Source organism: Asparagus officinalis, chromosome 6 (genome assembly GCF_001876935.1).
Source record: "Asparagus officinalis chromosome 6, Aspof.V1, whole genome shotgun sequence".
NCBI classification, from domain to species: domain Eukaryota; kingdom Viridiplantae; phylum Streptophyta; class Magnoliopsida; order Asparagales; family Asparagaceae; genus Asparagus; species Asparagus officinalis.
The window spans coordinates 71,147,699-71,161,124 of NC_033799.1; the positions used below are offsets into that span (position 1 = coordinate 71,147,699).

General features: G+C 40.3%; 2 protein-coding genes across 2 annotated transcripts in view; both read right to left on the bottom strand.

The window, feature by feature from the left end:
- LOC109844497 overlaps positions 1-12,654 on the bottom strand; it is a 16,686-nt gene extending 4,032 nt beyond the window's left edge. Inside the window, exons 1-6 of the mRNA XM_020413551.1 lie at positions 8,380-12,654; positions 8,039-8,271; positions 7,807-7,951; positions 2,490-2,682; positions 2,066-2,401; positions 1,266-1,969 (exon numbers count right to left, since the gene is read on the bottom strand). Of these exons, the coding sequence (XP_020269140.1) occupies positions 1,266-1,969; positions 2,066-2,401; positions 2,490-2,682; positions 7,807-7,951; positions 8,039-8,271; positions 8,380-12,516 (5,748 nt within the window). The 5' untranslated portion in view covers positions 12,517-12,654. The remainder of the gene's footprint in view (positions 1-1,265; positions 1,970-2,065; positions 2,402-2,489; positions 2,683-7,806; positions 7,952-8,038; positions 8,272-8,379) is intronic.
- LOC109846301 overlaps positions 13,118-13,426 on the bottom strand; it is a 7,714-nt gene continuing 7,405 nt past the window's right edge. Inside the window, exon 2 of the mRNA XM_020415526.1 lies at positions 13,118-13,132. Within this exon, the coding sequence (XP_020271115.1) occupies positions 13,118-13,132 (15 nt within the window). The remainder of the gene's footprint in view (positions 13,133-13,426) is intronic.

Here is a 13,426-nt window from a genome sequence, read left to right on the forward strand (position 1 = left end):
GATACAATCTTACCCAGAAGAGAATCAGTAATTAATGAAAAGATCCTCATTTAAGGTAAGGCACGAGCCCATACCTGGAGCTTTAAAAGGAAGGGGACCACCTTGATTTCAGCATTGGAGAGCTACAAACTAGTTAATAAATAGGGAAGCTCCAGTTTTCATTACCAAATTAGCTTTTGTAAAGCCAAATGTGAAAGTGATAGGTACAAATAAATTTAGTTACACCTATGTATTATAAGATACTACCCATGTATATTCTACTGTGCTCAGATTTATAAAAAAATATTTACTCAAGCACACATTTTATTAAGAAGATCTTTCTCTTGTTATTTTAATATGAGAAAATACTAAGTGTAAGAGTTACATATTTTCTAAGAATATATGTAGCTATTGTCCATATCAATTCATGTTTTATATTCCATCCATCGAACTGTATAGTTAACAAATATGAATATGATTTTAACATTCAAACAATATACTATTGAGATTTTTTTATTTTCTAAACTAAACAAATATAAACATAGGTAACACCTACCTCTGTTCCATATATGTTCTCAAGTGTCTCCAAACTGATTCTCATATATAATGCCAGATCAGCAGAGTCTGGTTGGACAGACTGAGTTTGTATTGGGCATTGGTTTGAATTTTGTTGGTCATAAAAATAGAAAATACAACTCATTCTCAAGTAGGACTAGGACTAAATAACCAAACCAGACCAGTTATCTGATTCTGAAAGACAGCCAACCCACAGCTTTAACACTTTAACTCTGCTTCAAATGTTCCATAAAGCAAAAAATGCACGTCAACGAACTAAAAGGAAAGCAATGGAGCAAAACCAGTTAACTCAATCTTTGAATGTTAAAATAGCAAGTTTGCCTTTCATGCAGAGTGATGTATTATCAATACAAAGGTGTTCCTATCAAATAATTATCAAGTTGGAATCATTCAATAAACTTAATAAGAATGACCATTCAGAAGCAGACTGGTTCTCAATGAAAATCTGGTCCACTCAAACAACTATGTCTAATTCCTTAACGACAACCTACAGGGCTTCTTCCATCACTGAGAAACTATCAGTGATAGCAAATAACTAGATACTTTCATATACCTCCAGACAATGTGAAACTAAATGGAAGTAAATAAAGTGGAAAGAGACTAGATCCTTTTGAAAATGCACTCATTGGCAACCAATATAACCACGCCATCTAATATACCTCTACCAGAACTAATTAGCAAGTCTGTGAGTTAATAATTAGAGAACTAACCTGAAAAGGGGACATGTCAAACATGGCTAGCGTAGAAGCCATGGGCATGAGAGGTGATCCTGGGGCCAGATGCTGGATAGGAGATGGCAAATTCGGCTGGTTGTGCTGGCTTGAAACAACATTTGCATTGCTGCCGTCACCCTCAGTAACACTCACTGCTGCAGGGGTCATGGGATTATGCTTCCAGTCAGGCTGCTTCCCTGTAGGAATATAAGTTGTGCCCATAAAACTTAGTCCAACTTGACCAAATTGACCAACTGGAGCAAAATGGTTATAGACCACCATATGAGGTGGGGCTTGAACACCAGGTATGCCTCCAGGAGGAGTGATGTAAGGTCCAGGAAAACCTGCTGGTGGGCCATAAAAGGAATCAACACCGGAATGGCACTGTGGCCAAGATGCAAGTGGCCCAGAACCCAATGTTGTACTTCTTTGTTGTGTTTGGGTACCACCTGACTCATCATGTGGACCAAAGGCAAAAATGGGCCCTCCAAATATCGGGTTCATGTCAAACCCTACAGGGAAATGAGAGTGAGGACCTCCAGGGAAATGCGAGAGCGCAGGGCTTGAAGTACTTTGTGGACTTGGCAAAGGATGCCATAATGGTAGAGCAGGGGTTTCAACTGAAAGATCTGCTGGGAGAGATACAGTAAGAGACTCTTCAGATGCTGATTGACCTGTAACTTCTTGGGTAGAAGTCAAACCTGCCACATGATTCAAACATCATTATACGAGCAACTAGATAAACTATGTCAAAAAGAAACTTTGATTTCCATGTGTGTTAAAATACAATATATCACCTCCTGAAGTTTTCAAGTCGGTATTATCTGTGCCACTGAAGCTTTTGGAGTCTGGAATAGAGCGAATACCTAACCTGCTTCCGACTATCTCATCATTATTGCTAATAGCAGCGACAGCAACAGCAGAAGCCGCTGCTTCAGCTTCAGATTCAGGATCTTCTAAATGAGGACGAGACTCGTCAGGATGCTTATCTTTATCAAAGAAAATGGTGCTATCATTGTTTGTATCGGACAACGCATCCTTCGTAACATCGGATCTAGAAGAACCTGGAGGCCCAATCCCATTGGATATAGCCCGACTAACTGGAGGTAAAATAGTTGGAGAGGTAACAGCACCTGAATGAAAAAAGATCGCAGACATTTGAATGCCACATCAAATATCCAAGAAAACAAACTATATTGAACGATTAGAAGCAAGACCCACCAAACTGAATTCTCTCTCCAGCAAGTAAGGAATTCAGAGGGCTTGATGATGGAGGAAAAGGCTTTTCTGGTGCCATGATAGATGTTGATGGCTTGCTGGGTTCGAGAGAAATGGTTGAACTTGATGTTACTAGGGAGTCAAATTGTACTGGCTTCATGGCTTCATCAAGTTGACTCTGAGTTAAGGCCATTACCTAAAAGTGAACACGACTCATCAGAAAATGTGTGGTAACATAAATTCCAGCATGATTATGTCATTTAAAAAAGGTTATTTACAGGTCAAATCAACATCCTAGATGATTTTCAGAAAACAACAAAAAAAACACTTCATAGCTAGTGCATAGATAGAAGTCACCAAATTCAACCATGGGCAGTCCAACAACATACGAGGAAAAAACTACGCAACATATGCCCTCAGATGTATGAATAACATTCATATGGCTTCAAAATATATTTCATATTTGTAAAATGGCGAAAAATCACACGTAGAGCGCATTCAGATTATACGTACCAAGCAATACAAATACTCCTCTATAATCACTGTTCACTTCCCAGAGTCGCTCGAGGGACGGGCTCAATTTCCAGAGTCACTTGAGGGATGGGCTCAAAGATAATACTGAAACGAGAAAGTTTGCCAATTGGCTCCATAGAATTGAGCCTAACAAAGTAGGTGGCCAAAAATTACAATACTATAAGCGGCTAGGCATACAAAATTTATCTCTGTTATTCAATTTCCAAATGATATGTATAAAAAGGATCAGTAGCTCTAGTACGATGATTGGCCAGCTCAGACACATTAACCTTCAGACTTCATACTAAACTGAAATCAGATAAGACTGCAGGTCATGAAAACCAGTTTTCATTATCACCACCACTCTATTACAGCGTACTCATGCTCAAAACACCATACTAATGGCCTCAGCTCAGTGTTGGAAATGGAGAGGGTTTGTGAATATGACCAAACAGTGCAGGTCACAGGTTCCTACCAGCTTCACATTATCAAGACCTGCACCGCTCTAGATCCAATTATTTCTTAGCATTTTCCTACCCTTTTAATTGATCATGTAAATTGTATGTGAACACTTGAATTTTAAGTTTAAGCATATTGAATGAGTTTTCTGCAAACAAACCCTATATATCTTCAATTGCAAATAATAAACTAAAATATTGCCTTAAATAAATAATCTTTTCGTAATTATGTTTTTATATGTAACTACATATGATCTCAATCTATGATACATAATTCATGGACACATGCTGGTTACTCCTATAATATACCACAAGTTGAATGTATAAACACAAACCCGAGATGAAACTGAGATTAAAAATATAACAGCTTAACGCATAAATGATATGCCCACTGTTACATTTGATTTGTAGTTATGTTCCTCTATCTTTTCACTTCCGTAATGACCAACTTCAAAAACTTATAGGGATTTTTCCTTGGAAAACCCCTCATATTTAGAGTCAATTTACGTAAACCACCTTATACTTCCAATTTATACCTAAACCACCTACAAAGTTAGTTTTTCATCCAAATAACTACCTGATCCCACTTTGCTGCTAAAATTTTTCTAAAATTCCAACAACCTCACGTAACCTCACATGGAAAGCTGGCAGAGAATCAGAAAGAGAGGTCGTGTGCTTTAGACATTAGATTAAGTGAGGGTATTGTTGGGATTTCAGGAAAATTTTAGCAGTAAAGTGGAATCAAGTGGTTGATTGAAAGAAAAACTAACTATGTAGGAGGTTTAATAATTTGGAAATATAAGGTGGACTATGATCTAGGAAACAAAACCCAACCTATTATCATCTATGTTACTGCCTTTTTAATCACCGGTCTGTCAAATCCATGCTATAGCAAACAATGGTGTGTAAGACACTTTATTAATGTCATCTTCACAGCCTATTTGCATAATGCACATCAAGATTTGTCATATATTCATGCTCTTATCTTGTCATATTCCTATCCCCTTTCGTACAAGTGTAACATTTCTCACCTTCCCGCTATGTGTATTTCTCACTAGTTTTTAAGCATTAATTTAGGCATGTTTAGAATCAGACTCTTGTCTTTAGAAAGCTGCAAAATAGAGAAAAAATTGAGGAAAATAATCACACTAAAGCTAAAGCTCTTTTTCTGATAAAGATTCCCTTGTGGAGGTTTGTAGAAGAAAAAAAGGAAGTCGCTTCATACATCGTTTTCTTTGGTATGCATCATCAAGTTATCTTTAAGATGAGGGTGAGGGAAAGGGGATCATAAGATGGTATGACCCTCCCCAAGATTACCACGCCAAGATGGCTATGTCCTTTCGTACTGCACAGTACACGTTAACTTGCACATCAGAAAAAGAAATAATGCTATAAAGTTTCCACTAACTCCTACTTCCCAACCACAGAGGAAAAATATTTTCTAGGGATGATATACTATAATATTAATGATTTAGTCCATGTTACCTGGGTACTTCTAATCTGAAGCTCAACTCATACCTGACACGTACAACTACTCATACCCAAGCTCACTAACTCCTACTTCCTAACCACAGAGGAAAAATATTTTCTAGGGATGATATACTCTAATATTAATGATTTAGTCCATGTTACCTGGGTACTTCTAATCTGAAGCTCAACTCATACCTGACACGTACAACTACCCATACCCAAGCTCCTTGGACTCTCCTTGCATATATGCATCCATTTATTCCAGCATGTACTCAATTATACAATACATGTTTTAATTTAAAACATTTGTCACACATTTTCTAGACATATATCCTACACTTTACATCCACCTCTTGAAACTCATCGGACATAAGTCAATTTCCGAATTATGATTTTTCCAATTTATAATCCACATAATAAAAGAAATATACAAATGTTATAGGAATTTTAGTTCTCATCCTTGTTCTCATATAAATTGTCAATCCAACATATAATGTGTATATGAATATTTATATAGTCATGTCTATGTGTATATGAATATTTATATAGTCGTGTCCCCGTACGATACCTTCAAGGTTTTAAATATCGGTTATCGGGGATTTATCGAACGGTCAACATCCATATTGAATAGCGAATATCGGGATATATCGGGGATAAGTAGTATTTATCAGAGTGACATTACCGGATGGTGATATACATAAATATAATATTCTATAAGACTATAATGTAATCTAATCATACTTCATGAAATATAAACATACCAAAATGTAAACAATTATGTTTAGGATCACTAACCAATGGTAGAAACTCGGGTCAGATCAGTTTTAATGCCATTGAATAGATGCCCGTTGCCCGAAATCAAAACTCAAACCAAAAGCCGATAATTCCGACTTTTGGGCCGACAATATCGACCGATAACTCACTTTATCGCCGCATTATCGACGGTAAACATTCAAAAACGATAACCAATTTAGAATTGAACTTATTATAGCGGAAAGTCCCAAAACCGATAAATCGCCAATAATATCGGTTTATCAATCGATATTTAAAACATTGCCTACCTTATATACAAATTTGTCATCTCTCATACCCATAACCCTACCAGTATTTGTACCCAGACCCATGAAAACATAGATCCGGATTATTAGTGAAACTAATTGAACATTCAAAAAGCTTGGGGCCTAACCTGAAGATAACTGAATACATTAGTCTTTCAAGCTCTGATTCTATATCATCTAGTTTCCCTTCCATTTAAATAACAAAAATTTTCAGAAGCAACTTATTTCTTCCAATATGTCAATCCTCTAGCTGAGAAGCATCAACAAATCTATATTCTAGTGGAGAATTTGAGGTCTTTCAACTAAAAAAGCAGCACTACTCAAGGCTTAAAGTAATGATACTCTTCCAAACTTCTAGTCCAGAACAACAGATGCTAACCATCACTCAGCAAAATGAAAGTATATAGATCAAAAATGGGAGGCAGCACAGATCAGGAAAAAGCTCCTTGCATCTAGAGTGATTCTCAAGCACTCAGTCAGCCAACTTTACCTTTAAGAACAATACGCATCAGCAAAATTAGCCATCTTTATAACCATGTCATGCCGTACTATTTAACTATATATACCAACGAACTGTGGAAAATTAAACTTCAATTGATGAAATCTAACTTGAAAGGACAGTGATAATGGACAGTTGGACATAGACATGTCCACATGCTAATTTGTTTGACAGGAGTTGGAGAGAGGTGGTTGCATCAAAACACCACGCTAGAATATTAGAATAATAATCATAATAATAACAAAGTAACATGAGCTACAAAAACAATTTAGATAACAATAAAGAGAGTATAACGAGAAATTTTGGGAAGTTTGCTAGGGTTTGTTATTAAGGTATAAAATACTACACAGAAACACACCTTTACGGAACATATAATGTTTAATAATATGTCAGACATTAAGCTATGATACATTCTTAAATAACTTTTTTAGCCCTTCAACTAATAACTATAGCTTTATGAATCACACTATTTATATCAAACCACAGCCTAAAAATGGAGTTCCACTAAATCTCAATTTTGATATTCTTTTTCCTCAAATAATAGACCTTCATACATAAACAAAAGTTAATGTGTAAAAGTCAGGAAATGTCTTATCTAATTACTTTAATATGTAAATAATGTGTTATAGGCTGCATGGTGGATGTGTAATTTCTCAAAACGAAGCTTATAGTAATTGAATTTTGAAGCATACATTGAAATTATGAAAGAACGGTGTGATTTTTATATTGTAGAAGATTTATATGTGAATTGTTGTGGAAATAAATGGGGTGCCTTCATCATTGATTCTCCAAAAATATAGAGAGAAAAAGAAGAGAGTAAATGTGGAAGATATATAGGTTTAGACAGAGAACTTTTGACGGCCGACTCTCCTAAACTACAGAACATAAGCTATAAAGAAATTTTAACAGCTGACTCTCCTAAACTACAAAAGAAGAAAAAAAGACGTGCAGGGGCAAAAGCTAGAGAGAACAGACGAAGCATGGGATCATACATGCAAGATAAATCTAATGCACAAAATATGAGTGCCAAGTCTACATAAAAAGGATCAACAAATGAGTAACCAGAATTAAGTGGTTACCCAATCTCCCACATTGTCTATCTAAAAGCAAACAAGCACTTGCAGTTAAGTACATCAGTACCCCTGTACTGAACATCTAAGTCAACCTCAAAACAGCTGCCATTTATTGTGTCGATTATCATGAATGAGCTAGCAGTTAGATAAAACAATACCAAGGGATATACTTGTACAAATAACAGATCTAACAGTTTGCTGTTATAAATAAGATTCAAGAAGCCAAATATATTATGGGTCAAGAGTTACCTGCTGATTTATGTCTGAATTGCCCCAGGAACCCAAAGATAGGGAAGCATTGCCAAGTCCAGTGGTTTTGTTCTCAAAGGACAAGCCTGGTACAAATTTATCAGCAGCACTAGATTGTCCAGATATAGTGCTTGTCTGGCCAGCCCTGATGAGCAACATGTCAGATATGGTCTCAACTTACAAACCTGTATATAACATAAACAATTATAAGACGTCACAGATATAAGCATACTTCAAGCTTTTCGATCTTGTTTCAGAGTCGATTTTCATGGGAGGAGTGCCAATTGGCGGCAGGGTCTGACAAGTCATGGCAGGGAATACAGGTGATGCCTCAATGTGAGTAAACCCCCTGATAACAGGTTCACGAACTCTCTGTGACACGTTTCTTGACAAAGCTGATACTGCCTTGTTTGACTTGGATGCTACAGCATTGTTTTGTGGAATAACACGATGTTTCCGAGGAGCCTAAAATTGACCAATCAAAAGCAAAGCATTAAACATATTCTTCAGTACACTTGTAAAAGGAAGTAGTGAGGAAGGACGGAAGTATAACTAAGAGAATGTCCATTTTACCTTTATCACCTTAGACTTTGCCTTGTTCTCTTTCTCCCTCTGTTCTCGTCGGTCATTTAGCATCTGCCTTTTAGACCTTACCTCAATGAAATCATCCTCATCACTGGGAGCTTCTATGCCAGGCTGCTTAAAGATGCGGACAACTCCACCCTGTATCGGAGCATCAACATCCTCCTCATCATTCACGCTCCTTTTCCCGTTATCTCCTTCAGCTCGAGAATTTTCAATAGAGGATACACGCTTCTTCGATTTTGTGTCTTTACCTAAAAGCTTGTCTGGTATTTTTCCATCAGAACCAGTAAATTGCGAGGTAGGTGCAGCATAATTCAAGTTCTCAGAATCATCCTGTACCTTGGTTGATTTGTTGGAAGCATCCTTTCTACTACCATACCTCACAGTAGTCCCTGGCGCTCTACCAGTGAAATTTGGTCTCTCTTCCTGACTGGTATTGTTATTGGTATCCACGCCCTCTCTTTGTCTCTTATCAACAGATTCACGCACCCTAAACTCTGTTCTTCGGATGCTCCTTCGAGGCCTCCTTTGAAACACACTTGAATCAGTTCTGGAATTTTCTGGCCCAGAAAATTGTGACCTTGTACCAGCATTCCTCACAGTGTAGGTAAATCTCCTTCCTCTGCTACTAGATATTATTCCTGGAGCTCTTGTCCCAATTTGAGCTTTTTCACCCAATGATAACTGTGATGGAACATCACCAGGATGCACCTGAGATTCTCTGTTATTCATCACATTTCGATAATTCTTCCTTGAAGTAACATCACGAATAACTTGGCCATCATTCTGATAACCTGAAAACTGACGATTTTTATCTCCAGTTACATTGGACTGACCACGAGATAGAACCTCACTATTGGGTGGATCTGGCATTTCATTCAGATGCACAAAGTTCATTTTTTTATTCTCCTCAGAATGGTCGAGTGGCTTTGTTACCGGGCCAGCCTGCTCTTCTACAGATCTTGAAGGTAATTTATCTGCCTGGTTGTTCTGAGAGGAAGAGTCTTGATTTGCTTGGTTAGTTCCAGAGCCAACAAGATTCTGGGTAGAAGGATATTGAGCAGTAACAGGGGGATGAACAAAGGACATAGTTTGAGGTGCTAGTGGTAACATCCCCTGAGATATAGATGAAGGATATCTCAGCTGACCAAACTGGAAGAAAGAAGGTTGAGGTGGGTGCATCTGGGTAATAGAAGTGCCAACCTGGGGATGTAAATGGAGTGGCATCTGAATAGAACCAATTTGAATAGCTGGAACAGGAGATGGTATCAAAGAAGGACCTGAAAAAAGGCCAAACTGAAGTCGGATTGGAGCTTCAGCTTGACCATCAGAGTTAGAAGCCATGGATGAGATGGGCTGAACTGTGGAAGTAGAAGGAACTGGCAAGCTTAAAGGGGACGCTATAGGCTGAATATTGCTAGTGAAAGAAGATACTGGATCAAGAGCCAACTGTTGAAGAGAATTCTCAGTTTCGCTTATGAGTTGCGATGACTCACTGGCTGACTCTTGGGCAAATGAATTCTCAACTTGTACCTTACGGTCACCAACTACATCTTTCTGAACTGCCTTCTCAAGGTTCCCAGAGGTCTCCGGATCATCAGCCATGGGGATGATAGCATCAGCGCTATCATCAAAACTTGAGATCAACTGACCCATCTCGTGAGTTAAATTTGACGTGTCCAATGTTTGTGCATCAAATTCCTGGCTCAGATCAAGATTTCTGCCACCATCACCTTCGTGGACTACTTCCTCTTCTTCCTGATAGCCACCATCTTCTTCATCATACACTTCCTGTTCTTGTACTCCTTCATTGTTTTCAATCTCCCACTCATCATCCTCACCATGAGAAACTGAACTTGCAGTCGCCATTCTGTTCATGTTCTCCATCTCCATCCCAGACATGATGTGTCCACTGTCAGATAGAACTGTTTGTTCCTCAACATGAGCAGTTTCCAATGCCTGAGAATCTTCAGCTTCATCCAATTCATCATGAGAAAGTTGGGTGGGTGAACTAGGTGGGTTTGATACAGAAAGCGACGACTGTGAGTCACATCTTGGGCTATCCTTCTCTCTCTGCTCTGAAGAAATAACATCACTTTCTAGTACCTCCGGTGTTCTAGACTGTTGAACCCTTTGATGGTAACCACCATCATAGTTTGACTGCACAGGTTCTTCTACACTTCTTCCACCATGCTGATATCTAGATTGGTTATCGACAAATGATGAAGAAATGGGTCGATCTGCTGCAACTCTGAATGAGCTCTGACTCTGGCGTGTAGAGGAAATGGATGGAGGAGGGAGCACACGAGGCTGTCTCAAGGAGTGACGAGATCTTCCATGTGAGGGAAATACACTATCGACCTCAGAATTAGGAAATGATCTTTCAGCATACCAAGCATTAGGACTTCCACGAGGACGAATAGAACCCCAGGCACTATCATCAAACCTCTCACTATCAAAGAAATCAGCTGCATCAGCCTCAAAATTTCTAGGGAAGTGATCAATTTCGCCACCAACATTCCATCTGTTTCCTCTTAAATAACGGAAATCATCCGGACCTGAAGAATGGTCTGACACACTGCCCTTAGAAGATGGCCTCATAGGGGCTGCCTCAAGACTTCCATAACTATCTTTCCTTGGGTAACCCCTCCCAGGGCTGTAAGTATCTCTCCTTGCATAGCTATCTTGCTCATGAAACATTGAGCTCGCCCCACCGTCATACGAATCTCTCTTCCAATAATTCACATGTTTTCCTCTATCCATAAATGAAGAACCAGTTTCTCTTGAGGGTAACCTAGAAGAACCTGTTTCAAAATATCTATTCATCGAGGAATCAGAAGAAGTGCTAGTGATGTGCTCAACCATTCTCTCACCATCCTCCCACTCACCCATATCTGCCGTAACTTTAGGTACATCCCTCCCACTTGTGCCAACAGCTCGTTCATCGCCAACAACACGGGGAAATTGGTCCTCGTTTTGACTAACTTCGGTCTCCCTCCTTGCAATCCTAGCCTCCAGCTCCATAAGCTTCTTTCTTGCATTCTCTTTCCTTCTCTCCTCCTCCATAAGCATCCTTCTTTTTTCCTCTTCTCTTGCAATCTTCTGCTCCTCAGCTTTTCTAGCAACCTCCATCTTCTCCTGCTCTGCTCTCCATGCAGCTTCCCTCGCCTCTTCTTCCATCAGCCGCCTCCTTTCCTCTTCCTCTCTAACCAGCCTCTCCCTCTCCTCCTGCTCCCTCCGAGCAATCTCCATGACTCTTGCTTGCTCCTCCATCGCCCTTTGTCTCTCCTGTTCCTGAATCCTTTGAACTCTCTCTAGCTCAGCTTCAAATGATTCTCTAACAGGGTCATGGTAATCAGCATGTTTTTGTACCTCTTTCTTCTTCTTGAAAACTTTCATATTTACCTCAGCAATCGGGTCATCAGAGAAAGGATCAGTGGCATCAAAACCAGCATCCCCATAGTATTGCTTCCCACTATTTGATGAGTTCATCCTTTTCTCTCTACCAAAATCCAGTATTGGGTCATTCAAAGATAACCCTTTAGACCCATAAGAAAACGGTGACTTTGCCACAGCATTATGCTGAAAGCCGTCTCCTCTATGTCGATTATTCAAAACATCACCATATCGACCACCACGCACATTCTGTTGATCACTGCCTCTTCCACTAAACCCTTCCGATAAATTCTTCCCATTCTGAGAACTCATCCCAAAACCCAAATCTCTGCCATTGCTAAGACCATCCCTTACACTGTTCCCATAGGGCGAAGAACGAGCAGAACCACTATCCCTGTTAACCTCTCTTCCAACCCCAAAGGGCTTCATGCCAGCTCTCTCATCTCTCGGTTGGGGCATTGCCCTCCAAGAACCTGCAGCATCCCGATCATCCTTATACAACTCCCTAGAAGGAGCATCCACATCTGGTCCTCGATATCTACCACGTTCAGGGAGGCTAAGTCCGGTATCCCTCTCATCATCAGCCCAATCGGAAGTATGGGTCAATTTTACAACAGGGAGAGGACCCGGAAAGTATTTCTCCTCCTTCTTCTCCGATTTCTCCGGCCCATCAACGTCAGTTGCTAGACCAGTCGTCAACCGAGACGAAGGTCTCATCTGCGGCCTCATCTGCAGAGGTGACCGAAACTCGGGCTTCTCCCTCTCATTCTCTTTCACCTTCGAAGCACTAGAGGCTATAGTAGCTTTAAGAGAAGGGAAATCTTCTCCCCTCAAGAACACAGCTTTGTCAACTGCAGGACCGGCGACAAAGGCGGGGCCCGGGCCGGGTGGAGCCTCCTTCTCCTGGAGGAGGGCGGGGGCGGGCTTCGTCCACCCCATGGACGATGAACCCGATCCGCGGATCCGATCGGAGCTCCCGGGGCGAACAGACGACCCCGAGGCAGACGACAGATCGAATTTCTCATGCTCTTTTCTCAGAGAGGGCAAGTTCAAGGGGGGCGGTACCGATAATTTCTGCGCGCTGCTCTTTTGCGCAGACGACGACGAGCTCCGAGGGCGGGAGAGGACAACCATGCCTCCGCCTCCGCCTCCGCCGGCGGTGGCGGAGAGGGTTCCAGGGCGAGAGCGGGCGCTTGATACATAAGATTGGGGATGACTCGAGGGTTTGCCATAGGATTTGTTGAGGTTGACCGAGACGAACTTGCCCTGATGGGCCATTCACTGCATCAAATCTCGAATCGGCGAGAGGGCTTCTCTCCGCCTTCTCGGTTTAAGTTATAATCCCCTGAAAATCGAACGGAAATTTTGCGAATTTAATCGATCTAGGGTTTGAGGGTATGGCGGAAAGGCGGTACCTTTTTTGGAGAGAGAGAGAGAGAGAAACCCTAACCTCGCCCACCTCCGTTGTAGAGAGAGAGGAGAGAGAAAATGAGGGGAAATTGGGAGTGCGATCAGTGAGAAATGAGAATCGTTTATTACTAGGATTTATTTTATTATTATGATGACAACTGCTATTGTTTTTATTTTCGCTTTTTTATTAATGAGATGAGATGAGAGCTATGCTCTTTAGGTTTTGTGC